We start from the raw sequence: 27,241 nt of genomic DNA on the forward strand, positions 1-27,241 counted from the left end.
TATTTTGATCATTTTGTGTATATATGAGTTCTTGGAAACGATTTTGTACTATGTGAAGTGATTAATAGTGATCTTGGTGCAATTGTACCTTAGCCTACAGTTTTGAGATCCTGATGGATTTGGCTGATTGGATATGGTATGGTATTCAGAACGTATGCCTTAGCCTAGTGGAGACAATGTGTATGCTGGGTGCCCACACACTGCCACCCCTAACCCCTGAACAAACGGTTGTTGTGAAACTCCTGGATCCCGGTCACTATCATTGCGCACACCGCGTATTTTAGAAAGATTTGGTGTTTAAGCAACCTCTCGACCAAAACAACAAGGCAAAAGTAATAACCAATAAAGAAATAGACTACCGTTGAACTTGAAGCTAGGTAATCGCCGGCCTGAGAAGAAGGAAAAGGAGAGGAAAGAGAAGACGATTCGAGGAGAAGAGAAGTTTCAATAGAGGCATAAGCGAACCATGGAGTCGCCGACCTCATGGGACGCCCTGCGTAAACAGGTACCCATTCGGATCGCATTTTTTTGTTTAATTCAGTTTTGCCTTTGTGATTGCTTCGGCTCGTCTTAGGGTTTTGGAATCGAAATAAGATACCATGGAGGGCCGGTTTAGTAACCGTCGATATGTTTATAAATATCGATAATTTTCACTAAAGGCAATTTTTTTTTTTTTGGATTCAAAGAGATGATTTAAAATTAGGATGCAATGGAGTTTTCTGTTGATTTCAGAAGTATATGCTTTTTTGAAGTTCCGAAATTTTGAGGTCCATGAACTCTTCTTTTTCCCCCCTTAGTTCTAACACTGATGGTCAGCTTATCTTTTAGTATTTGGGTGTTGGGGAGATTCCCTTAGGTATCTGGGATTTGATAGTTGACCGCAATTGGTAAATGGCCACATCTGGAGTTTCTCGATTTTGAAGGGAAACCCTTTTTATCTTCCATTATGAATTTAAGTGAGAACTTAGTTCCAAATCAGGTGGCAATGAAAAGTATGCAAATTCTAGTTGCTCTCTGCTTCTCAACTATGATCTGTTTACCTTACAAGTATTGCAATTTTTTAAACCTTGATCCATCTCTCCTTGTTTTTGTTATGTGGATTCAGGCAAGGAAACTTGAAGCGCAGTTGGATGAGCAATTGAATTCATATCGTAGGTTGGTTTCTACAAAATCTGATGATACAGGCAATGATCTTGAGTCCGGGATAGAACGACTGCTCAAACAGCTTCAGCAAGTAAATTCACAGATGCAAGATTGGGTATCATCAGGAGGCTCCGAAATGGTTTCCCATACTCTGACTCGGCACCAAGAAATTCTACAGGATCTTACTCAGGTGTTATTCCCCCACAAGTAGCAAATTATACTGTTAAAGCCTAAGCTCAGCTTGCTTTTTGTGTAGTCATGAAAAGGTTATCAAAGAACATGCATCTGTGAAACATTGACTCAGTGTCCAACATGACTGAAGTGCAGGAGTTTTATCGGCTCCGCTCTAGCCTTAAAGCTAAAAGGGAACATGCTTCACTTCTTGAGGATTTCCGGGAATTTGATCGAACAAGACTAGATTTGGAGGAAGGAGGTGGCTCTGGGGAGCAGGCTCTCCTTAAAGAGCATGCAGATATCAGCAGGAATACAGGACAGGTACTAGAATGCTATTAGGTTCATTTATATGCTGAACTTCCATTTAATGGTTTGTTGTTTCTGTTGGAAATTCTGAATGGATCATTTAATGAAATGACATAGTATTTTGGTCCAATAGGAGTTATCAGCTGATGGGACTTATCCTTGACTTCTGGATAGGCTTTTTTTATTAATTTACTGCTCGATCAGTTTCTCAATTATGAAACCTTATTTGTACAATCAATTATTAATTTTTTTATGTTTCTAGTTTTGTCTCTGAGTTGGTTGTTAGGATAAACTGCCTTGGCTTGTTAAGCTACAATTCAAATAATCTATCAATGGGATGTCCTGTTGGCCTTTGCTATTTCTGTTTGTTAGCTTTGTCTTCCAACTAGTTCTTTGTGAGATAAAGAGTTAGGACTATGAACTCGGAGTTACAATCCAAACTAAATGCCATCAGTTCTTCGAGGCTGGGGACATCTTGAGGCAGGTCATGTAAGTTTGCCTGCTGAACTTAGGCCCTCTTTGGTATCATTTGTATTTTTTATTTTGCCCAAAAAAAAAAAGAAAAAAAGGTTTCTGGTTGCATTTGGTATTGTTTATGGAGTCTATTTCTATTTTAAAAAGATTGAACAAACAGAAATAAAAATTGTGTTGAGAGTCATTTATGGTTTTCGCTGAAAATGGTTTTGAACTGTTTTTGCGGAGAACTTTAATATGCATGCAACCGATCAATCTCTAGGTCAAAATTGTATAATGTCCCCACAACAGATATATCACAGCTTTCCTACCCAAAAATCTTGTCTCTCTCTCTCTCTCGTTCGCTTCTATTTCTTCTTCTTCTTATGGAGTCCACCACCACCACCAGCACCTCCTTTTCCGGAGATTCGGACCCTGCTGTCATTGCTGCTGGAGTTCCTCCTTTCTCCGAGTTTTCACTTTCCAACCTCAAAGCCGCCACCAATTGTAGAAACGCAACCCTAAAAAGATGCAGAAGATAATGGAAAAACAAAATAAACAATGCACACGGATTTTACGAGGTTCGGCAAGGTTGCTTACGTCCCCGGTGAGATGAGATCCTGCTTCACTATCAATGGAGAATAAGGTTACAGCGCTCGTCCTCACACCTCTCAGTATTGCTTGCATTACAGAGAAAGAAACCCTCGCTACAAATATATAGCGGAAAAAAAACCCTAATCTGGATTAAACTACAATTGCCACCCTAATTCGAAAAGTACACAATTGCCCTCAAATAAAAAATTCGAGCGGGGGGCTGTGCTCCCCTACACCCCTTGCTATGCAGGGGGCCTCCTGTCCCCCTTGCAACCCCCACGGCCCGCTAACCGGCTAGCGGGACCGCCGTCCTGCCTGTCTAGGTGCTGCACCAGTACTCCCTGGATTAAACTGCGACGGAATACAAGACATCATACACCAACACCAACAACTTCAGCTCCGACTTCATCGCCTCCGAGAGCGGTGAGAAAGCCCCCAATCTGACTCTTTTTTTTTTTTCCGGAGATCATATCTGACTTCAGATCTCTATTTCAATCCATTATTTCTTCAGATGGAGGAGCGAGAGGAGGCTTTTGTATTCCAAGAGATCAACCAAGCCCTCTTTCCAAGCTGTTGTTTGATACCTGAGATCTCCATTGAGCTCCCAAGTTGCTTCTGTTACTGGTTGAAGATTTGAAGACCCATTCCAGCCCCTCTTGTTGAAGATTCTTCACCAAACTGGACTTGTTTTATTAGTAATAACTCTTGGGTTGCATTGTCTATGTGTTGGGCTTTCAGTCCATATGGTTTTTTAGTGTAATGGGCCACTTTTATGGGGTCTAAATAGGGGATATTATGGTTTCAATAGGACTGTTGTGCGTCTGGTCATGATGTACGGAGCGGAATGTTGGGCAGTTAAAAAGTGTCATATAGAGAAGATGTGTGATAGAAATGAGGATGTTAAGATGGATATGCGGAAAAACTAGGAAAGATAAAGTAAGGAATGAGCATATTAGAGTAGATTTGGGAGTGGCCCCAATCAATGACAAGCTCTGGGAAAGCCATTTGAGGTGGTATGGTCATGTTCAACGGAGGCCTAGTGACGCCCCAGTAAGGAGGAGTGATATGATTCAGATTGAGGGGTCTCCAAGAGCTAGAGGCAAGCCTAAAATGATCATAAGAGAAGTTGTGAGGAATGACATGCGCGGTTTAGGCCTCGTACCAAGTATGACCTCGGATAAAGCCTATTGGAGAGCAAGGATCCATGTGGCCGATCCTATTTAGCTCAGATTCTCCTACCTTATTGGGTTGTGTCCACTTTCCTCTTACTTTGCTACTTTCATCTTTCATCTTTCACCTCTCACTTTTCATATTGCATTTTTTCATCTTTCATTTGTCATGTTCCATTACTAATATGTTTGGATCCATGTAGCCAATCTCATTAAGTTGGGATAGGGCTTAGTTTGTTGTTGTTGTATGGTATGGTTGCACATGGGATTAGTATTTGGTTTCTTTATTTTGGCTTATTTGGTTTTGTCCATTAGTGAAACCATTTTAGAAACTATTGTACTAGGAGAATATTTGGTTTCCTTTTTTGGAACTTGCTATTAGGATATAATTCACATCCCTCTTGATTCAAGTTACTGGTCCATCTGGCTTGTGGTTGCTGAGTTATTGAAAATAACCATAATCTTGTCTTTTGGTGCCCTGTTTTGTCTAGGCGAGAGAGATATTGTAAAGTGATTATTTTATATATTTGGGGTCAACCATAAATAAAGAAGGTGATATAGAAAATGATGTTTTATAGAGGTTTAAAATGAAATGAAGCGGAAAGGTGCTTCCGGTGTGATTGATGTATTCCTTTAAAGCTGAAAGGAAAATTCTATGGGACAGTCGTACGAGGCAGATTGTTGGGTAGTTAAGAACCGTCTTATAGATAAGCTATGCATAGCAAAGATGAGGATGTTGAGATGAATGTGCGGAAAAACAAGGAAGGATAAAGTAAGAAATGACCATATTAAAGCTGATTTGGAAGCTGCCCCAATTCATGATAAGCTTCAAGAAATTCATTTGAGACTTCAACCTCATCAACAGTTAGAGGTTCCTCAATTACATGGAGTGTCATTTGGCATTCCTCACTTGTCATCATCATCTAACTCACTTGCTTCCAGTTCCAAAGAAACTACTGAACCAAAGAAGTAACCATACAAAGCAAACACAAACAAGAAACACATGATAGACAAGAAATTGTGTGTGCTGCCCCACAGAGAGTTCTTGGCTACAAGTGAAGAAACCGGACTGATCTTAGCCCTAGTTACAAAGGAAGCTGAATTGGTAAAAGAGGTGACACATTCTCAACCCATGACCCATCAGAGACTTGCTAGCTGATTTTTCAGATTTGGTACCAAATGAGCTGCCGGATGAACTACCACCTATGAGGGACATACAACATACTAGTGATCTAGTGGATGGATCAATACTATCAAATCTGCCCACTCATCGTCTCAACCCCACCAAGCATGCCGAGCTCAAGAGACAAGTGAATGACCTGTTGCGAAGGGGATATCTAGTAGAAAGCATGAGTCTGTGTGCCGTACCAGCCTTATTGACACCTAAGAAATGACAGATCATGGTGTATGTGTATTAATAGTCGTGCCATCAACAAGATCACAGTAAAATACAGATTTTCCATTCAGACATGCTAACGGAGCCACTTTCTTTTCAAATATTGATCTACGAAATGGGTATCATCAAATTCAGATCCGCCCTAAGGATGAATGGAAGATAGCCTTCAAGACAAAGGAAAGGCTATACGAATGGAAGGTTATGCCCTTTGGCTTACCAATGCACATAGTACCTTTATGCGAGTAATGACTCATGTGTTACGCCCCTTTATTGGTAAGTTACTTGTGGTATACTTTGATGACATATTAATTTACAACAAGGCAAAAGATGATCATCTTGAACATTTGAGACGTATGATGAGGGTGCTACAGGAAGAGTAGCTCTACATCAATTTGAAAAAGTGTTCCTTTATGCTGCCCAAGGTTGTATTCTTTGGCTTTTTTGTGTCCTCTCACGGTATAGAAGCTGATCCCAAGAAGGTTAAGAGCGTGGTAGATTGGCCTATTCCTAAGACTTTGATGGAGGTTCGAAGTTTCCACGGCCTTGCCTCGTTCTATAGACGGTTCATACGGAATTTCAGCGCTATTGTGGCACCTATCATGGAGTGCACAAAAGGAGGAAAATCATCACTCCAATGGACCCCGGCTGCCACTAAAGCATTCGATTTGATCAAACAAAAGATGACGGAAGCCCCGATGCTTAGGCTACCTAATTTTGATCTCATGTTTGAAGTGGCTACCAATGTATCCCATATTGGGATAGGAGGAGTGCTTATGCAAGCTGGCCATCCGATTGCCTTCTACAGTGAAAAGTTGAATGATGTGAAAAGAAGACATTCTACATATGATTTGGAACTTTATGTCGTTATTCAAATTCTCAAGCATTGGCGACACTATTTGATTGGCAAGGAGTTCATACTCTATTCAAATCACGAAGCACTCAAGTACTTGCATTCCCAAAAGACCATTAACGATTGGCATGCTAAGTGGATCTCTTACTTGCAAGAATATGTGTTTGCTCTCAAGTACAAGGCTGAAAAAGAGAATCAAGTAGCTGATGCGCTTAGTTGTAAGGTGCTAATCATGAATACCTTTACCGTACAAAGCACATGGGTGGAACACATCAAAGATGCGTATGCTAATGATGCTGATTTTGCAGAAGTGTTCAAAAAATTACAAGGAGGTCGTGATGACAAATATTCCATTCATGATGGATACCTATTTAAAGGCACACACTTTGTATTCCAAATACCTCCTTAAGGCATCACTTGGTTCGAGAGTTACATGGAGGAGGAATGGGTGGACACTTTGGCAAGGACAAGACATATTCTATGATGGTGGATTTGTACTATTGGCATCACTTGCAAAAGGATTTTCAGCTTGTCATCCAACGATGCCGTATTTGTCAACTTGCTAAAGGAGAAAAGAAGAATGTGGGTTTGTACACACCGTTGCCCATTCCATATTTACCTTGGCTAGACATAAGCATGGACTTTGTCCTAAGCTTATCACCTACACGGGAGAGGTATGACTCTATATTTGTTGTTGTGGATCGTTTTTCCAAGATGGCACATTTTATCCCATACAGGAAGACACTTGATGCAAATCACCTAGCCAAGCTCTTTTTTAAAAAGATAGCATGCATACATGGTTTGCCACAGTCGATTGTCTCTGATAGGGATGTAAAATTCATGAGTTATTTCTGGAAGACCCTATGGTTGAAAACCAACACCAAGTTAAGGTTTTCTACAGCATTCCATCTTCAGACAGACGGTCAGACGGAAGTAGTGGCAATTTGCTCCGTTGTTTAGTTCATGATTATGAGAAGACATGGCCTTTTATTCTAGACATAGCTGAGTTTGCATACAATAGTTTCGTCAACCGTACCACCGTTCGTACAGCATTCCATCTTCGTACATCATTTGAGATTGTTCTTGGTCGACAACCACGACGACTGGTTGACATGGTACCATTGCCACCTCATGCCCGTGTTACTATTGAAGCGGATGAGCTCCTTAGGCATATCATGGAGCTACATGCTGATGTTCGCCGTCGCATAGCTGGTAGTAATGATGGATATCAGGAAAATGCTAACGGACATCGCTGTTATGTGGAGTTTCAGTCTGTTGACATGGTTATGGTTTGAATTCCATTTGAGCGTTTTCCTCCTGGTACTATGCACAAGCTTCATCCTCGGAATATGGGTCCATACAAGATCTTGAAGCGTATTGGTCCAAATGCCTACTTGTTGGAATTGCCCCCTACTCTGAAGATTAACAATGCCTTCAATGTTTCTGATCTTGCACTCTATGTGAGCCATCATTCTGATGACGGAGATACAGAGCATACATTGAGACTTCCCCAATTTGTGAACCCTAGGGATGATGTTATTGAAGATCTTCTTGACAAGAAGTTTACTACTGTTCGTGGTGGTAAGGGTTACCATTCATTCCTAGCCAAGTGGAAAGGACGACCTCAGAAAGATTGCACTTGGATTCATGTGGAGGATTTTCAGCGTCTTGATACGGATCTCTACGAGCGCTATATGTCCTTCATCTATTCTTCAGAGACAAAAGATTTTAAGAGCGGGGAGTTGATGTAGATCCCCATCATGGGCTACACTATCACAGGAGGAAAGATCCAACCAAAGCAGCCATCGAACCAGCTATTGGGCTGAGTTCGACCCACCTTTATTAAAGGCCCATCCACCTAGCTTAGATGGCCCATTGGCCCAGCATAGGAAGTTTTAAGTAGCTATTATTTGTTTCCTAAATTAGAAGTTAGAGTTAGTTTCTAATTTGTCTTAGTTTCCTAATTGGAGTCCAACACTTAATTTGAGTCCAACTGCTATTATTGTAACTTCAGTCCTCTATTTAAAGAGGAACTGCTGTAGACACAAATCAGATTTGAATTAATAAAGTTTATTGCAGTTACTTGCTCCTTCTCCTGAGATAGGAAGACTAACAGTTGGGGTAGCTGTGGGTGAGATGCCCAGGCTGAGATAGCCATTCCCACCCACGTCTATCTTGTTGAATCTCTTCTTCTTTCTCTTTTCTGTTCTGTGTTATTGATTGTTGTGAGGATCAAGTGAGTGGATTAATCAGGTCTATTTGAGAGCATAAAACCAGAATCAATTTCAGCAAGGAAGCTAGGTTTTTGAAGTCCATCAATTGGTGACATCTCCTAAGACTGAAGTATGATCAGGAAACCCTTTTAGGGTTTTGTTCCAGCCTCCAAGAGGATCACTCAATCCAATCTTGGTGGGCATCTGAGGTGTTTGCTGCTGTTCCTGAAGAATCTCTTAATTTCATTGTTTAAGGACCTGAAATCAATAAGATTCAGATCTTCCAAACCAACCAGCAGAATATGAAGATATTTTAGGGTTTTGTTCAGCACCCTAACCCCTCTACTCGATCCATGTTTGGCCCCATTCTGAGCCTTCCACTTCCAACCGCAGGTATCCCTAAATTCTGCCCTGGCCGAGACCCAGTTCTATCTAGGGTATCGGTTTCTGCTACTGGTTTCTGTTGCTTGTCTGTTCTCTGCTGTTATAAGTGATTGTTGGGATTATTTTCTGGTACTTGGTTCTTTTGTTTCTATTCCTATTTCTGGATTCTGTTAAGACAGATTTTGGGGTTAGATCTGAATTGGTTTGGGCTTTAACAAAATGAGAGTTTGTTGCCTAGTGTAACCTACGTCTACATTACTGTACTCATTAGATCTTAGTGCACGATATAGAATGTTCATTGATTGCCTTATTGTTTTCGTGAGTAGCCTTCTTTTGCTCTTGAGACCACTTTTCCTCTTCAACTAGAACTCTTTCTCCTTGTTCGTTGGTTGTTGAAGGAAGCACAAAACCACTCTCTACTAGGGTATCACACCTTTGGGTCGAAAGCTTGTTAAAAAGATCTCCATCCTCTGTTTCTAGAAAATGTACAGTTCTCCATTGAATATAGAGGAGGTAAGATGCTGAAACTTGTTCTGATAGACTCAATCCGGTTGCCATTACTCTTTGGAGTTTTAATTCCTTTTTGAAGAAAACCTTCTGTGATACCACTTGTAGGAATGTGTAGGCAACCCAAAAGGGGCGTGAATTGGGTAATGCGGAAACTTAGCCAATTTTTATCTATTTGCCTATCATATTGTTAGATAAACAAAAACACAATAATGTAGATGGAGGAGATAGGAAAAGAAGAGAGTGCACACAAGATCCTTAATGGTTTGGCACTGCCTCAATACAATCCTACGTCCATTCCCAAAGCCCTCACGAGTTTGGAATTCCAGTAACATTATTTCCTTATAATGGTAGGAAAAACACCTTCACACAAATCTCCTCGCAATCCGCACTCCTTGCAAAGTAGGAGAAACACTCCACAGATTGGGGGCCTCAATACCCTCAACCAAAGTATCTGGTCCTCAATACCCTTTACCACCACAATCACTTAAAGTGATACACAATGACTCAAGTCCAAATCACAAGTTGCCTCTCAATAGGCGAGTATACAAATGACAGCACTCGATCTGATCCCATTGCACCGCAGCTTATGCTTAATGGCTAAATAGATATTCAAGTTGTAGCTCTTTCTTCTCAGCCTCTTACTCTTTATCTCATATGATCTTTTTAAGTTCTAGCACATAGACAATTGGATTTTCTTATGTTAACCTAGGAGAGTTTCTCCTCAATATGTCCGATCATTAATCTTTAAACTCAGACCTTTCCTCTATTTTTAGAGCTCAATCCAACAATAAAAATACTAGCCGTTATGATTTCAAACGGAATAATTTTTCAATACTGTTCGACAGCAAACCAGAGCCAGTCGGCGGATGCCTATAGATTTTGAAGAACACCTCTTCAGGAACCACCGGTCGATGATACCAGTTGACCAAACCATAGTTTGTCTATCATAAGGTGCTCTTGGTTACCAGTGGATCCTATACCAGTTGACCGCCAATGTGCACACTAGTGGACCGCTCCACTGATAGTCGGTCAGCCATGTCATCGACCGCCAGTGCTGTCAATGGCCTTTATCACATTTTTGAAGCACGTCACATGGACATATTTTCCAGATGGTCTTTATACCATGCCAAGTGAACCAAAGTAATGTCATTCAGGTTACCATTGGGCTAAGATAAGATTCATGATATGTGTCACCATTTAGGTCCAGTTGACTTAGTCAGTCCACCTGTCTTAGGTATTCCAGTTTAAGTCCATAAGTGATGGGCTGAGCTTGAGCATATGGATCATTTACATTTATACAAGATGAAACCAACACCTAGGATACATTCAAGCAAACTATATTTATCTTCCATTTCTTTATCCAAGTTGCATAAATCCTCATGGTTGGCTTTGACTTAGATCTTCTAGTTTGAACTCCACCACTCCATGACACAGTCTCTTGAGCAGCTGAAATCTTCCAGTTTTGATGCTCATGGCTCACATGCTTCACAGTGCTTGGAACCTTTATACTCATTAAAGCATTAGAAAGAGCATTATAGCTTTTCCGCACAAAAATAGAATGTGATCGATAACCAAAACATAATAGCCATATATAATCAAGATTGTACTCATGGCATCCTTTGCCTCAATAGATTAAAATCTCCATCAGATCTGACCATCTGATTTGCTGTTATTAATCATTCTCCTAATTCTGGATTTTTATTCTCTTGGAAAAGATTCTGCTTGTTACTGTTTTGTTCTTTCAATTACAGTACTACATTGACATGTAGATTCTTTTGCTTAAATGGTCAGATAGATGATTCAGGGTACTTATTTTCGTCGAACTTTAGTAATTTGAAAAAATTTCAATGCAAATGTGCTGAATGTGGTTGGCCACAGGGACAGGGTTCTGTTGAATTTGTTTATGCATTCTTTGGCTATATGTCTTATTTTTCTGGAATCTGGACCTGATTCTCCACATATAGTATGTGGGGCACATGCAATGGGACCAGCATCAAGCATCCAGTGGTTTCTACCCAGAAGAATCCTTGGGTGCTAACCTAATCAGATGGTTGTAGCTATATAGGACCTGGAATGGGCTTCATTTGATATTTTTTGCCATCCTATTGTTTCAACTTTTGGTTTCTGACACCTTTTTATATATGTGTGCTTGGTGTATCTGAGAGGGAGCAAGAATCAAGAATAACGTCCCTTTTTCACTCGAGTCTTGATACTATCATTTTTCTCAAGTCTGACCATTTTTTCTACTTCTGTCCTTCACTTAAATGTTACATATACTGTAATCTAGTTGGGTAGGGTCAACCAAATTGTTTGTTGAAGCCTTTATATCTGATCATTCATATGTGTATTTGCTGTAGAGGAGCAAGGATGACTTCTCTTCCACAGCTGATGCATTTTTAGTCCTCCAAATCTCACCCTCTCCCCCCTTAAACCAAAAAAAAAAAACCCATATTCTTACATTTTTAGGCTGTCCTGCTTGCCAGTCTCTAATATCTCTGCAGTCTGCACTGAAATTTACATGGCTCAAATCCTTTCCAGATCCATGATCTGTTAGAATTATTCTTTGAATGATATCCTCCTTGCAAAATCATATCATTTGTTGGTACTATTAATGCCTGTCTTGTTTAGATCTTGAACAAATGGATACTCTTTTTTAAAGTCTTCTAGAATCTATTGGAAGTGTGTTCTACTTCTACTTGTGCTGCCCCTAGGAAAATAATGTTAATTGTGGATACTACTGTTTGTTTAAAAGGAAAAATCATATCCATCTTAAGGTGTTGGAATGTTTTCTTATGCAGATGGATATTGTGATTTCTCAAGCACAAGCTACTCTTGGCACTCTTGTTTTTCAGCGTTCAACATTTGGGGGCATCAATTCCAAGATAAGCAATGTCAGCAGTCGTCTTCCAACGGTATGAGAACTAAGTTTCCTAAGATCAATTATATCTGAAAACATTGAGTCAGTGACAGTGATCGATGGATTATTCCCTTGAAGCCAACAATAACATATTTGCTTCAACTTATTGATGCAGGTGAATCACATACTCTCAGCAATAAAAAAGAAAAAGTCCATGGATACTATCATTCTTTCCCTTGTTGCGTCTGTCTGCACATTTCTTATTTTGATTTACTGGTTGACCAAGTAGGAAAGCATTTTGGATTGCCGTGAAAAGTGTATTGTACCATTGTGGCTTCTTTCTATTCTTTTGTAGTTACCAACTTTCCTCTCTATACATATTGTAAGTAAGCATTCTGTTTCTTAAAATTATCTTATATTGCCAATGAAGTTTCAGCATCCTTGTTTTCAAATTACCTTCGCAAATTGGGTAAACCTGAATTAGCCAAAAAGTTGTCAATGCACACAGCTTATGGAGGTTGGCATGTCAGGCCTACATCTACAAAGTGCAATCTGACTTATTGATGCAGGTGAGTCACAAATTCCCTCGAGTCAGCCATGTTACTTAGGTCCTCCTTTCTTTTGTTTTGTTTTGGTTTTTTCCCACACAACTTTTACTCATTTGGTAATGGCTTGTTTTACTCTTACAAGTAGAAACAGCAGTAACAGCCATTTTTTTTTCTTTGGTCAAGCCTTTGTTGGCTGAACCCTAGTCATTATCTTTGAACCTACCTAGGTGGAGATTAAGTTCTACAAAACCGTGTTTTTTAATTATTACTAAATATAGTAGTTAAGTAAGGAGATGAAAGAGTTTATAGGCAGGGGCCTCCCAGCCTAAATTCCCTTCTCTGTTGTGTTGTGACAGTTGCAAGACTGTAAAAAAGATCTGCAACTGATTTTTCTGTGCATAATTTTGTTCAGTTCATGGATTTGCATTCACTGGATTATATCGTCGTACGTGGTCGAGCTCCCCAACATCAAACAATCCAGTTCATATGTTATCTATATATATATATATATATATTTTTTTTTTTTATAGGGGGTGGTGGGGTGTGTAGGGGGGAAGGGGTTTTAGTAGTTTCCATAATCCATGATACTCAACATGTGTTGGACTGCATGAGTCGACTTCCCTTTAGACAGCAAACTCGAATTGTGGCTAAGTTTGAAGGATCTAAGTAACATGGCTGACTCAAGGGAACGTAGAGGATGGCCATGGGAGGGAACCATAAGGATGTGTTTGGTTACATAATTCGTTAGAAAGTCTTTCTAGTAAAACGTGATTCTCATTTTATTAAATTGTTTGATTTTTTTTGAGTTGGTTCTACTTAGAAATACTAATTCATTTGAAACACCTTGTAAAACTAAATGTGGTTTAGCTGAGAAATAAGGTAAATAGCAAATCATATTTGACACATAATCCTAGCTCTCATATAAATAGTCCACGTTAAGTGGTGATTCAAAAGAATCACAAAAATTGGGATGGATAACCAAACAATTTTTCAGAAAATCTTAAAAATAAGTACGATTCGACAGAAACACTCTCTATGGACTCATTGTCTAATCCGAAATAAAACTCTAACGAATTATGTAACCAAATACATCCTAAAAGATGGGCATGAGAGTTATCTCGGGAGTTGCTGATATTCTGTTTATCTTTTAGAATCTGTTGTAAAGAATCGTCAGAAATCAGTATTGATGACCACTGATTCCAATCCAAATCATGCAATTCGCTGATCCAATTTCCAAATCTTGGTAAAAAAAACTGATCTGTTTGGATTCTGCAACTAAATTTCCAGTTTTATCGAGCAATCTCCTGAAAATTTGATTGCAAAAGTCACCCTAGTTTAATGGACGAAAATGAAAAATTGAAAATATTTACATAAAGAGAGTACAATGAGACGAATTCTGCATAAAGATATCGTTTAACAATTACGGAATATTAAGATCAACTGAGACAAGATTATGTGAACAATTTTATTGAAGTGGAGTCGCAAGACAGAGGAGTGAGTGGGACGTGAGGGCACGGGTTTGAAGATTCGAGGAAGTGAAGGGAGAGAGAGCAGGGCTGTGTTTGGTAGTTATCAAGAAAAATATTTTTGGATTTTTTTGTTATATAAGAATAAAAAATCTAAATAAAGCATTTGGTGTCAACTTGGTGTTTTTCAGATTTTGGAACAAAAAAAAAAAAAAAAAAAAAAAGACTAAAAACGCAAAATGATGGAACAACAAAACCTTGTTTCATCATTTCAGTGTCGTTCCAAAAACTAAAAAGTGAACAGGTTCACCAAACACTACTTTTTTGTTTTAAAATGACATTTTGACATAGAACCTGAAAATTATGTTTTTGACTTGAAATGTCATTTTTTAAACTGAATGACTACCACACACCAGCCTAGGTGCTTAATGGATAGGATTCCTCTCCATAGAGCCCATGGACCATAGAGTGATCTCACAACTGAGGTGACCTCAAGACGTGTGCATGGGTCCACCCAACCGTGGAATCACTTTATGGCCCGGGTCGTTCCAACCGTGTTTGACTGCTTGTGATCAGGAAAAAAAATTGTGTGTGGAGACGAGATCCGGCGGAGACGGACAGAGGGGGTTAAGACTGCTGACACGTGGCTTCATCGATCCAACGGCTGAGGATAAAGATATCACATTTGGGTCTTAAAAGGTATGGATTTCGGGTCAAAACCGAAATCCTCTACCTTTCTAACCTGCAATCCGGAGTTCACCCTTGTTCTTGTCCCTTCTCTCACTGCTCTTGGTTTGCTGAGCGCCGCCGTATATACCAGATCCGCCTTCGAAAGTGAAGAACCCCATCCGATTGGTATCTGACGGCTTCCTAAACTTCCAATCCTCCCTCCTCCGCACCGTCGGCGACACTCATTTCCACTATATTTACTTCCATATCGGTAATCAAAACAGAAAGCTTCGTTTTAGAATATTTGTCGAGAACCTGGACATGATCAGATCCACCAACAGAAAGGGCCTCCCTTATAGGGTTTAATTGATGGTTATTTGATTTCTTCACAGAGTTTTCCAATTTGACCTGTGAGGAGTTCCAGACCATAAGCTTGAGATTGCTTATTTGATTCCTTTTTCTATGTCGGAGCAGGGTTTGGAAGGGAGATGACCCGAAATCCACAACTTCTAAGACCCAAATGTAATATCTTCAACCTCAGCCGTTGGATTGGTTGAGAGCCATGTGTCAGTAGCCAAAGACCTTTCTGCCAAATCTCGTCCCCAGGCCATTTTTTCCCTTGTGATCAGTTGAAGCTGCAAGATTGAGATTGAATTCCTCACAATAGGGCGTCTGGCACACATCCAATGGTTAGAAATGCTTATACACGGAATTTAAGGTGATCACATGCAGTCCAAGGCACCTTGTTGCACCTCAGAGGATCCAAGTCCGATAAAGATTGAATGCCTTTGTATCACAACAGAGCGTTGAAGGTAGAGCAGGCGTTAGAGATGACAAGTGAGTAACCACTAAACAGTGACCTCCTCTACTCTTTTCATGATATTAAATTACCTTATTTGTTATAAAATATAACCTATTAATAAATGTCCTCCCATTCACTAAAAAGTGAAATGGCAATTTAATCCTTAGAGGGGCAAGAATACCAATTGTTTATTGATGGATATAAAAGAGTGGTTACAACATAAGTTGTAACAGCCAAAGTGAGAAACCGATTAACCCTTCAAATTATAGTCTCCAATCTCCTTACTTTTTGTAAGGGACTATATGACCTTGTGGGGACCCGGATTCCCTACACTGAGTGCAATAAGGATCCAATGGTTGGGAGTACCCGGGCACACACCCTAACGTGCTCCCAACCACGGGATGCTCATTGCACTAGATGCACGCTGCGGAGTATTTTTAGTCTTATTTCAATTAAATAGGATTGGCTACATAGATGATAGATCCATGGAAAATAAAAAAAGAAACGTAAAAAGAAAAGGAAAGAGACACAACAACAACTTAGAAAAAACCCATCTACATAGAAAAAGATCCTCTCCAATAACAATGACTTTCTAACGACTCATCCATCATCCAAGATGAATAGATATTCATTCACCATGGGTGCAAAAAAACTTGGTCCTTTAATCCTATAAACAATTTTCAACTCATGTAACAATCATCGTTTATATATATAATTTTTAAAAAAAAAATAGAGGTGATCGAGCCTTGGTTAGACATTAGACATTTTTTTATTTTTAGGGTAAAGGAGACATCAGACATTTTACACCATTAAAAATGATTTTGAATTGAAAATCATTGACAAAAGCTGACAAAGTACATGGATACCTTCAACATTTTTTTTTAATGATAGAACATACATTCAACATCAGAAAAAGAAAATTTAAAACCAATATAAGTAGTTTTCAAATAAATGTTCAAAATCCAAGACTCTTCATCTTTTTTTAAAAAAATAATTTATAAGAACAATCGTATTTCGTGACTTGGTCAAAACAAAAGAATCTTGAGTGATCTAATATGACTTGGACCAAGTCTTGTTATACGTTAATAAAAGATGATTTTTTTATTAGATTTTCTATTTTCTTTATTTGACTTGAAAATCTCACCTGAGTCAAAATCTGATTTTTTCAACAATACTCAATCTTATCGTGGGTGGTTATTCATTGAATATTATTACCCAAAAAAAAAAAACCATACATTAATTAAATAAATATATTATATAACCTTATACGAAACATGTACTTAATATAAAAAAATCCATGCAAAGAACAACTGTTTAATATACCCATAAGGCCTAAAAAACATCCCTCAATCTGCGAACAACAAAAGTTTTTTTTTTGAAGTGGGAGGGGTGGACCTTCAATGCATAATCTTTATTACTATCAGACGGACGTTCGGTGGACACAAATTTCTTTGGATCCCTCAACCTATCAAAAAAGAAAAAAATATTATAAAGAGATTTGATACACTTGATGCACTCACTACAGACTCTAGACACAAGACAGGTAAAATGATGAACACTAAACCCTAACCCCCCCCCCCCCCTCTTCTCTCATTTCATAACAACCAAGAGGTTCGAAGGACTTTTTACCACCAACTATGCTATCTAGTTGTTGTTATCAAACGAGCCTCAAGACCTCTTGATAAACATAGACCTTTTATGCACCATAGCACCTCACCAATTGCAGATGATGTGGACTCCTATATTGCATGCAACATTTATGGAGAATTGTTACAAGCTGGTCAGCAGAAGAAGAAGGCGGCGGCGGCCGCGGCGGCAGTAGCAGTTCGCTTGCGTAGTTTTTTTTTCTTTTATTTATTTATTATTATTTTTTTGTAGAACGCTTGCCTAGTAGTGATGGGCACTAGCAGACAACTTCATATTATCACCGCCAGGTTGCCAGCTTTTACTGCCACCCGTCACTTTTGCTTTCTCCAGTAACCGTTTGATGAACCAGAGGATTGGAATCTATAGAACTTTTGTGCATATCAAGTGTATCTAATCTCTTTACAGTACTCCATTTAAAGTTTAAACTAGAAATCAGCTACGCCACCAGCATCACAAGCATCACCGGTCTCCGGCGGCCGAACCAGAAAAAAATGAAGACCCTTTCGTCGCCCCCAGCCGGTCCAGCGCTTCGCATCTCTCCCTTGGAACCCCTCCGGAAACAATCCCCTCTGCTCTCCAATGCTAGAACCCCCACGAAGAAACAGCCATGGGTGAAGTCCATTTCTGCTTCTGCTTCAGTAACTTTCTCTACTCCCCAGAGAGAAAAGGACCCAAAGAAGCGAGTGGTCATCACTGGCATGGGCGTTGTCTCCGTTTTCGGCAACGATGTTGATGTCTTCTATGATCGCTTGCTCTCGGGTGAGAGCGGTATCGGTCACATCGAACGATTCGATGCCTCCAAGTTCCCCACTCGATTTGGTGGCCAGATTCGTGGGTTCAGCTCTGAAGGTTATATTGATGGCAAGAACGACCGTAGACTTGATGACTGTCTTAGATACTGTCTAGTTGCTGGCAAGAAGGCCCTTGAGATGGCTGACCTCGGCGGTGATGACATCTCTAAGAAGGTGAGAGCTTCCCAGGGTTAATTTGTTTCTATTTTGATCATCCTTTACTTGGATGCTTATGCATGGTTGCTTTTTTCAACTTTCAATGTTCTGGGTTTTTCTCATCCCACATTTGCTTCCCAAGGGGCAGTAGAATTGATGTGTTATGGATCCAAGAATGTTCTTATATGATTCTGCATTTGAGTACGAATTATGTTTCTCGATTTCTATGCGAATTGTAGTACTACATGAGTGATACATCATGGTTTGAATTAAAGGAGTGCTTCGTGTTCCAAATTTTCATGTGAATTATGGTACTGAATGCTTTCTTCAATGAGGAATAGTGAGTAATTTAGATCTGGTATTGTTTTGGACAAACTATGGATTATAAATTGTTGGCTTCAGGTTTTATATATGCTGGTTACAAGTTATGGACTGAATTATGGCATCCCTCTCTACCCTAGATTTTAAAATCTAACTCTTTTTTGGTGTAACCATGTAGAATTGTGGATACACCCATACACCACTTTTGTTTGGACAAACAGATTTTCCTTCTGAAGGTTTTAAAAATCAAACTCCTTTTTGGTGTAACCATTTAGAATTGTGGATACACACTATTTATGTTTGCACAAACAGATTTCGTTTTGAAAGGTAAACATAAGCAGAATAGGTCAACTATTTCAGTTGTTTTGGATGTATAAATGATTTTATTAATTTTTTTTAATAACGAAGGGTGTCCCCACATCCTTTGAAGTGGGAATAGTCTCTACGGGGCCCCCACAAGCCGTTTCCACTCCGAAGAGGGTGGGAGCCTAAGGAAGAAACAAGGGTGGTGCCAAGGGGATTCGAACCCACAAGTAAGACGCTTCCTGAGATGCTTTACCCACTATGAATCACCATTGGACCAACCCCCCTTGGAGTAAATAATTTTAGCTTCCTATGATTCCTACAAAATTTGTGACTGATGGTGTCATTTATGGGCCCGGCGACTGAAATTTAATCCTTAACCAGTTGGAACAAAGGCCTCAATTCAAGAAGTCCTTAGGACACAACAGACAATGGAATTCCAGACCCAAGGAGGTAAGGTTAGTTGTTATGGACCAACACTTCAAAATTAAACGGTCATGAGTTCAACTCTCCTCGAGGCCTACAGATCCAAATAAAAAATAAAAAAGAGCGCATAATTCCATAGTTCTGTGGGTATGCTTCTGAAGATTACACAAATTTGACCTTCAGTTTAACGAAAAGATTCAAAATCCGAGAACATAAAAATGTGTCTAGAGCCTCTAGGCTGACTTGGATGTTCAGCTGCTTTTTGCATTCCAGGAGTAGTGATTGTTTTCATAGTTTGGAAAACTAATGGAACTGAATTAAGAAATGATTTTCCTGGTTCCTTTATTCATAAAAGTATGAAATTGCCACAGGAGGGAAATGTACAAAATAAAAAGTTTCACCTGAAAGTTGTCTTTTTCATTTTGAGTTACTCCCTTTGCTCATTTTGGACTAGAGTTTTTTCCAGTCATCTAGATGTGGGGTCCTTTTTCACATGATCCTACCATGTCTTCCACGTGGCAGATTGTGAAGCACTAAACTAGGCATAGTAATGTTTAGATTTTCCCAAGGTGAAAAATCAAAGTTTGTGCAATATATGTCGTCTACACTGCTTCTTAACAGACATTCCTTTCATGCTTTTTCTGATACTCCTGTAAGCTGCCTATCTTTCCTCACGGTTGCCGCTAATTATTCTGGTTGCAGATTGACAAGGAACGAGCTGGTGTGCTTGTAGGATCAGGCATGGGTGGCCTATCAATGTTTTCTGATAGTGTTCAGGCTCTCATTGAGAAAGGTTACAGAAAAATATCTCCATTTTTTGTTCCGTATACTATAACGAACATGGGCTCTGCCTTGCTTGCAATGGACGTTGGTTTTATGGGTCCAAACTATTCCATTTCAACTGCCTGTGCTACCTCCAATTATTGCTTCCATAGTGCTGCCAACCATATTCGACGGGGTGAGGCTGATTTGATGATTGTTGGTGGAAGCGAAGCTCCAATTGTGCCCATTGGCTTGGGGGGTTTTATTGCATGTAGAGCTTTGTCACAGAGAAATGATGACCCAAAAACAGCTTCAAGGCCATGGGACAAAGACCGAGATGGCTTTGTGATGGGTGAAGGTGCTGGAGTGTTGGTATGTATCCAGTCTTTTCCATATATTGAAGATGGAATATTTTGACCTGATTTTTTTTTTTTTTGGTTGGTTTACATAAATCATAGTGCACATTCGTAGCTTTTATTGATAATTGGTTGACAGTGAGGATAAGCATCTACTTGAGGCTTTCCCATTTATTGAATCTCAACTTTAAGGGTGACCTGCCAGACTGTAGCCTGTACATCTTCATATTTAATAGTCTTTTGGTCAAATGTCTTTAGCATATAGTGATGATAGATTTCTCTTAATAAATAGAAGTCAACTAATGAGTCCATAGTTCTAAATTTCGAAAATTTTTACCAAGATTTCTAGAAATAGCCCAAATAAAAAAAATACCTGGTTTCGATCAGGTTTCGGGTCAAAACCAAACCTGGTCGAAATCCAAGATTTAGAACCATGCTAATGACTAGGTATGATATCACGATGAGGTCATTGATTCTGAGGAGAAAAACTTTCTTTGTATAACTTTTATCATGCTGCTTTCTCTTGGAAGGTAGATAATGTTAGTTTTTCACCTTCTGGTTCTGATTTACCAGCTCTCAGATTAGTATAAGCATTGATTAGATCTAGCGCATCACTATTAAAGGAAAAAAACACCCTAGACTGGATCTAGTTAATCTTTATTTCTTGAAATATTTAAGTATCATATAAAATGCCTTGCCTCAGTTCTTTCTGATATATAACATTTATCTTTTTGTTTATAAATTTGTAATCTTGTTGTTTTCGAATGTTTGGGTGATTGCCTCTATAGATACTGGAATGTTTGGAACATGCATTGAAACGTGATGCACCAATTATCGCTGAATACCTGGGAGGAGCAGTTAATTGTGATGCTTACCATATGACCGACCCCAGAGCTGATGGACTTGGTGTTTCATCGTGCATTAAGGAATGCCTCGAAGATGCTGGTGTGTCACTAGAGGAGGTATACCCTTTGTTGGATTTGCAATCATGGTGTACAAATGTTTTGCATGGGAATATAATTCTGAGCTTTTTCTGTATGTTAATATTCTCATTATCCTTTAAATTGTACTTGGTACTTTCGTTTATAAATATTTAATGTTCTTAAATTCCTACCTCCTTTTTGTTATTACTCTTTACCCCTAATATACAATTGGAGCTGCAATCTACAAGATTCCATCTCAATAATAGATGCCCAGACCTTTTATCCTTTTTGAGAGTTAAGAAGAATGTCATTAGATCCAAGAACAAGTGGAGAGATGTGATGGCTTGGAGTATGAAAAGAGGACCTATCAAAATACAAGGTTCAAGTGGCCAGACAAGATTAAGCAAAAAACCCCCTCAAAAGCATCCCCCAATCAGTTTTTTCTTAGAGATATCTTTATCTCAGTGCTTTTCAACTCTGAACTCAATGCAGCCCAACTCCTTGGAGAATGAAGTCTTCTATTGAAAAAGAATCAAGTAAAAAATATTGAATTGAATATTTCGTTCTTCTATATCATACTTATCCTTCCATCAAATTTTGACCAGTTAACAGCCAACGCACTTTACATCATAGAAACTTTAGGCTTCTTTTCTCACAACTTACAAGCAATAGTTGTTTCATTGCTTTCTCACCCTGTAATCAGCATGATTCCTTAGCTATGGATCAACTGGTGAAGAATTACACCATTTGTCAAATCATGCTTAGGTTCTGTATTTACGAGTTGCTCCCATAGTTGTCAAAGTGGAATGGAGGGTTGCCTAAGGCAACCAAGGCGCCTAAGTGTTATTTTTTAATTCCCCTCTTTTCTAACATTATTTAGTATCCTACTCCTACATATACCTTATATCATAAAAAATCAACATTAAACCACATCAGGTCATGAAAAATCAACATTAAGTCACATGTTATAAAAAAAATCAACATTTAGAGAAATGTCTTGTTCGAGCACAAAAACCAGCTTTTCAACAAATCCAGGATTTGCTTAAACCCAAGTTGTATTGACAAATTTATCTTTCAGTCAAACTTATTTTATGGTGTGTGAATGCTGTTAAAAATCTGTTGAATGAAAATAAAGTTATGAACATCAAAACAAGAAATTATTTTACCGCACTTTGTTTTTTAGCAATGTTTTACCATGATAATGGAATTTTCAGATTTGGGAAAAACCTAGCATTTAAAGTTGAAGATTGCCCCTACAACTAAAATCCAGTTTTTGTTCTTGAATTGGAGGGTGGGGAGTTGACTTTTATCCTTTTGGAATTTGAGTTTTAAACTATTTTTATTGGATTAAAAAAGGGGGCTGTTTGCATATTAATGAATAATGAATAATATCGTCAGTAGATTGTTTACTTAAACGATATTTGGTATAAATAAGGACCAAACCTTGTCCGATAGTTCAAGGCACCTTGCACTAAGACGACAGTTGCCTAAACCCCAAGAAAACTGCATGGATGCCTAGGAAACACCTAGACAACTCTGTTTGCACCAGTATGACCTTTCAGCCAGGGCGTGAGATGAATTATGACTCTATCTGTTACATCGCAAGCACATTAAATCTGATTCCATTGATGATCAATTCAGTGCTTCTCATGAACTTGAAAAAATACCTCTATGAGGTTGCTTGGATACCTCCATGTTTCCCATGAGAAACTCCACTGAACAGTTTACCTCTTCAATCTGCATGGCATGTGGATAGCATTGTCAAAGGAACAAAGCTGAAAAGGGGAACCAGCATGCATTCAAGGCTTTACTCTTTGGTTATGCAAACAAATGAGAACTTCCTCTTCCTGTCAAATGCAGCTTACATGGATAATGCATTACTCTGCCTACTTGAAGTTCATGCTTCTTTACATCAATGTACCATATACATACAATGTATATATATATATATATATATACATTGTTGTATTCTAAAAGTAGGAACATATTATCCTTTTTTTCTTCCATCATTCTAACAGGTAACAACAGCACATAATCAAGTCTCTGATTCGTAGCAACTTATCTTCCCCAGTACTGTATTTTCTGCACTCTCCATCTTGGAAAACACATCGTGTACCTTCCTCTCTTTTTATGATAGGTCTTGCCACCTAAAGAAGCTATAGAATTCAGACTCTGTATCCGACGAAGGAATGCAGATAGAATTGTTCTACCATGAGATTGAGGATAAACATGTAGCTTGCTGGTGATGCTCTTTTTCCCTGCCCTCTACCTCAAATATGCCCATAGATTGGGCTTGAAGTTACTGTGAAATCCATTGAATTTACCTCATCTTGGAATGACTTTCTTCTGTTCAATATAGTGACTGATTTAAGCGCTGAAGACGTGGGGATCCTTCCTCAACTAGGTAATGTACACTAATTCCGAACCAGAAAATTCAGCAAGAGACTAGTTCAGAGGATCACAAAATAGAAAAGAAACAGAACAGCAGAGGGAGAAAGTGTATATCTCAGTACAGATAATTCAGAATGGATTACAAAATCAGGTGGGATGTTGATCTGAACTTGTAAAATAACTCTACAAGTTATCTCTGAAAACAGAAAATTCCTAGTGGCACCAGGAAAACAGGAATGCATTCTGGATCAAGAATTCTAGTTGCTGGAATCAGAATTTGATGCCTGAATTCCTGAGAGAAATATACCGGAAATTGATATACTAATTTGAGAAATTCATACCAGTAGCTAGAGAGTAATTGAAGAAGAATGCAATCTGAAAATCAGAAGAAAACTGGGTATCACAGGTGCTATAAGAGTAGAATAATCTGACCTGTAGTTTGTAAGAGATTAAGATTGAAAGTAGAATAGATAACAGGGCAGGAATCTACCTTTTGCGGTTTTGGAATCTACCGAAAGGTACCCCTTGGAATCCTCCAAGTTGAACTGGAGAATCCACTCAAAAAAACAGAATTGAATCCAGAATACTTGAAGAAATCTCCAACAATAGCAATCATAATTTCATGGGTGAATCCATAGGCCACTACATTTATATTTAAATTTCATAAACTGATTCTCTAACAGTCGTAAATTGATTTGGAATTCAAATTATGGCTTGGAATAGTCAAAATATACTAGAATTTGACACTCCTACTCACAGGAAGACTCTTAAAATATATCAAACTTGGAATGAAATCTGGACTCAAATCCCTAATAATTCTGGGACTTAACTTAGCTAATTTCTAACAGTAAAAATAAAGGGTGTACTTGGGTGAGAACTACGCTGCCTTACCCCAAGAATGTCGAGAGGCTGTTTCGACCCTTGACCACCTTGGCTAACTACTAACATTAAAGGTCTAAAATAACCCCAGAAATTTGGACTGAACTAATCCTACTCGTAGTCTTAGCTTCTACCCTAAATTCTAGGCTTATTACATTATGAAAACTAATTGCACCAAAGGCACAACATGTATATTCTAGGCTCAGAGTGGAGGTGGAATTGATTATGCTACAGTGGTATGGATAACAGATGGTATTCCTCAGTTCAATTGCATTTCTCGGCTTCTTTGAGAAATAGATGAAGACTGAAAAAAAAAATCAACACAGAGGATTACTTCCAATAGGGTTCAGTATATTTTTTTTCCAAAGGAGGTTGGATTCAAGTGAATGTCTTTTCTTTGCTTGTGTCTGTTCTAGTGGTATAAGAAACACATAAACAGATTATTTAAAAGCACGTTTTAGTTTTTCAGCAATTTTTCTTTATGGTGTTGATATGTTTTTTGGATTGAAGTGTCTATTCTATTAATAGGCTTAAGATCAGTTTTTTCTCCTCTGGTCTTGTAATTCTCTTGCTGTAGTTTAAGCAGCAAAGGCTTCATTTTCCATCCATCTGTACCCATTTCTTTTTAAGTGTATTTCTTGTTTCCTGTGTCATTCCTTTGATTCCGATATATGGATTTTCCAAAAATCTCAAATGACTAAATAGTTTTAATTCCCGTGCCGTCTTAGCCAAAACACTAAATTTTGGGCCAGATAATATGTAAAATTTGATTGCTATGAAGTCTTTATTTTGCTGAACCGGGAGTTGTCTTAAAATTTGTGGCAACGAAATAGTAATAATTTATTCTGTAAGATCTAGTCCTGTGCCTTACAATCACAAACTTGTAGGATTTGAATGGTCTTGTCATGTCTATGTCAGTGTCAGATTTGGGAACCAACCCAAGTTATTGACAGCTTTACATTTCGTACATGAAGTGAAGAAATGATTGTACATCTTTTGAAAAACTGTTCATTAGTTGACCGGTTGAAAGATTTCTTCTCGGTCTACAGTCCCATCATCATTAATCTTCTGTTTGATAGATGTCTTAGACCAAAATCTTATGCATTTGATGTTACAAGGAATATCAAATCCCTACCGCCGTTTAGAACTCTTAGTTGTTCAGTGATGATCGTCACAATTTATTGAGTGGCCTGGGATTGTGAATAAATTTCAAATTTGTTGCAATGGTCTTCTGACCGTTCAATTCTTATTCATTCTTTCATGTGTGCCTATTGTTTTATTTATTTATGGGTCCTGTCTGTTTCTCCAGTTGGCTTTTATAGCTAATGGGAATTCAGTTCATCTAAATATATCGATTCATGACCATGAAAATTATATGGGTGTATCCTAATTTCAGGTTAATTACATAAATGCACATGCAACTTCGACGTCTGTCGGTGACCTGGCTGAGGTGAATGCGTTAAAGAAGGTTTTCAAGAACACTTCAGAGATCAAAATGAATGGAACCAAGGTAAAAGTGTGCTTCTGTCCATTGATTTATCTTAGTTGTATCTTTGATCTCTACTTCTCCTTCCAGGTTGATTCATTTGATATTCTATTCGCTTTGTATATCTTGTTCTTGTTTGTCTTTGACTTAAGATATTTTCTTTTGGTCATCAACAGTCTATGATAGGGCATTGCCTTGGGGCTGCTGGGGGTCTGGAAGCCGTAGCTACAGTGAAAGCCATAACTTCTGGGTGGCTGCATCCCACAATAAACCAGTTTGTATGTATTATCTATTGATTTTGAGAGCAAAGGATAGAGAAAATTGCAGTTGGAGAAAGCTTTTAAATGTTCTTATTATCTGGATCTTTAAACTCATAAGATCCCTTGTGCACTTGCAGAATCCAGAACCTTCTGTTGAGTTCGATACAGTTGCAAATGTAAAGAAACAACATGAAGTGCATGTTGGTGAGTAACTGGAACTTAGCTTTTGAGATTTGGTTTGAAGTGGAATTATAAAGCACAAAGACAACTCCCATCTTTTGAATACTAAGAATAAACTGACATTTTCTTTCACTACTAATTGCAGCCATTTCAAATTCTTTCGGCTTTGGAGGGCACAACTCTGTTGTGGCTTTTTCAGCATTCAAGCCTTGATCAGTCAACATTTAGAAATTTTGGAAGGATAGTATGGCTCACTTCTAATTCCTTTGTTGGGTTCTACAATCTTTTTCTTCTTCATTTCTTGTTCCTGGAATCCTACACATGTTCTTTGATTAGGGTTTTTCTTCTCTTACGATGCAGTTCTATAAGTTGTAATGGAACTTAGATTTGGCTACCTGCCATTTTTGTATTAGAATTTTTGAGGATTTTTTTTTTGGGTGAAATTAAAAAAAAAAAAAAAAATTAAGAAGTCAGTAGAAGAAGCATTTTGTTCAGTTCTAAAATTTTCATTTTTTTTTTTTAATATAAGTCCAAGGTAAAATCTTCGCAGTCCACCTAATTGTGCTACATGAAAAGCTGATGTGGCAACTCTAACTGTTGAATGGGGATGTTGTCTGCATCGCTCATCTTTCAATTTCCAAAGTCAAATTCAATCTTATGCTCTTCCATTTATTGACATTTTCTGATGTACTTTTCAATTGTCATTCGATTTCTATTGGTTTCCAAGATATGCCTTTTCCTGGTGGATTGTTATTGTTGTATCTTGTCAGGTTGTTGAACACCAATTAGATTGAAACTTGACATGTGAAAGGCCGTAAATGAAAGC

The 27,241-nt window shown here is 38.5% G+C and overlaps 2 protein-coding genes across 2 annotated transcripts; both read left to right on the top strand.

Moving 5' to 3' along the window:
- The first annotated feature begins 234 nt into the window (after positions 1 to 234).
- Positions 235 to 12,501, top strand: LOC122058942 (Golgi SNAP receptor complex member 1-1). Its single transcript, XM_042621655.1, has 5 exons — positions 235 to 505; positions 1,106 to 1,333; positions 1,471 to 1,638; positions 11,991 to 12,104; positions 12,225 to 12,501. Exons 1-5 carry the CDS (start codon positions 467 to 469, stop codon positions 12,336 to 12,338), a joined length of 663 nt encoding a protein of 220 aa, XP_042477589.1. The 5' UTR covers positions 235 to 466; the 3' UTR covers positions 12,339 to 12,501.
- Positions 12,502 to 17,569: 5,068 nt separating this feature from the next.
- On the top strand, positions 17,570 to 26,888 carry LOC122059485 (3-oxoacyl-[acyl-carrier-protein] synthase I, chloroplastic-like). The gene is made up of 7 exons (XM_042622273.1): positions 17,570 to 18,146; positions 19,881 to 20,312; positions 21,085 to 21,258; positions 25,886 to 25,999; positions 26,152 to 26,253; positions 26,373 to 26,439; positions 26,561 to 26,888. Exons 1-7 carry the CDS (start codon positions 17,673 to 17,675, stop codon positions 26,626 to 26,628), a joined length of 1,431 nt encoding a protein of 476 aa, XP_042478207.1. The 5' UTR covers positions 17,570 to 17,672; the 3' UTR covers positions 26,629 to 26,888.
- Positions 26,889 to 27,241: the final 353 nt, after the last annotated feature.

The sequence above is a fragment of the Macadamia integrifolia genome, chromosome 13 (genome assembly GCF_013358625.1).
Source record: "Macadamia integrifolia cultivar HAES 741 chromosome 13, SCU_Mint_v3, whole genome shotgun sequence".
NCBI lineage: Eukaryota > Viridiplantae > Streptophyta > Magnoliopsida > Proteales > Proteaceae > Macadamia > Macadamia integrifolia.

Excerpts from the sequence above, each read along its gene's own strand:
- LOC122059485 (XM_042622273.1), top strand. The coding sequence starts at position 17,673 with ATGAAGACCCTTTCGTCGCCCCCAGCCGGTCCAGCGCTTCGCATCTCT. Across the intron at positions 20,313-21,084 it reads GTGAAGGTGCTGGAGTGTTG|ATACTGGAATGTTTGGAACA; the intron begins GTATGTATCCAG and ends TTGCCTCTATAG. Across the intron at positions 21,259-25,885 it reads CTGGTGTGTCACTAGAGGAG|GTTAATTACATAAATGCACA; the intron begins GTATACCCTTTG and ends TCCTAATTTCAG.
- LOC122058942 (XM_042621655.1), top strand. The coding sequence starts at position 467 with ATGGAGTCGCCGACCTCATGGGACGCCCTGCGTAAACAG. Across the intron at positions 1,334-1,470 it reads TTCTACAGGATCTTACTCAG|GAGTTTTATCGGCTCCGCTC; the intron begins GTGTTATTCCCC and ends ACTGAAGTGCAG. Across the intron at positions 1,639-11,990 it reads TCAGCAGGAATACAGGACAG|ATGGATATTGTGATTTCTCA; the intron begins GTACTAGAATGC and ends TTTCTTATGCAG.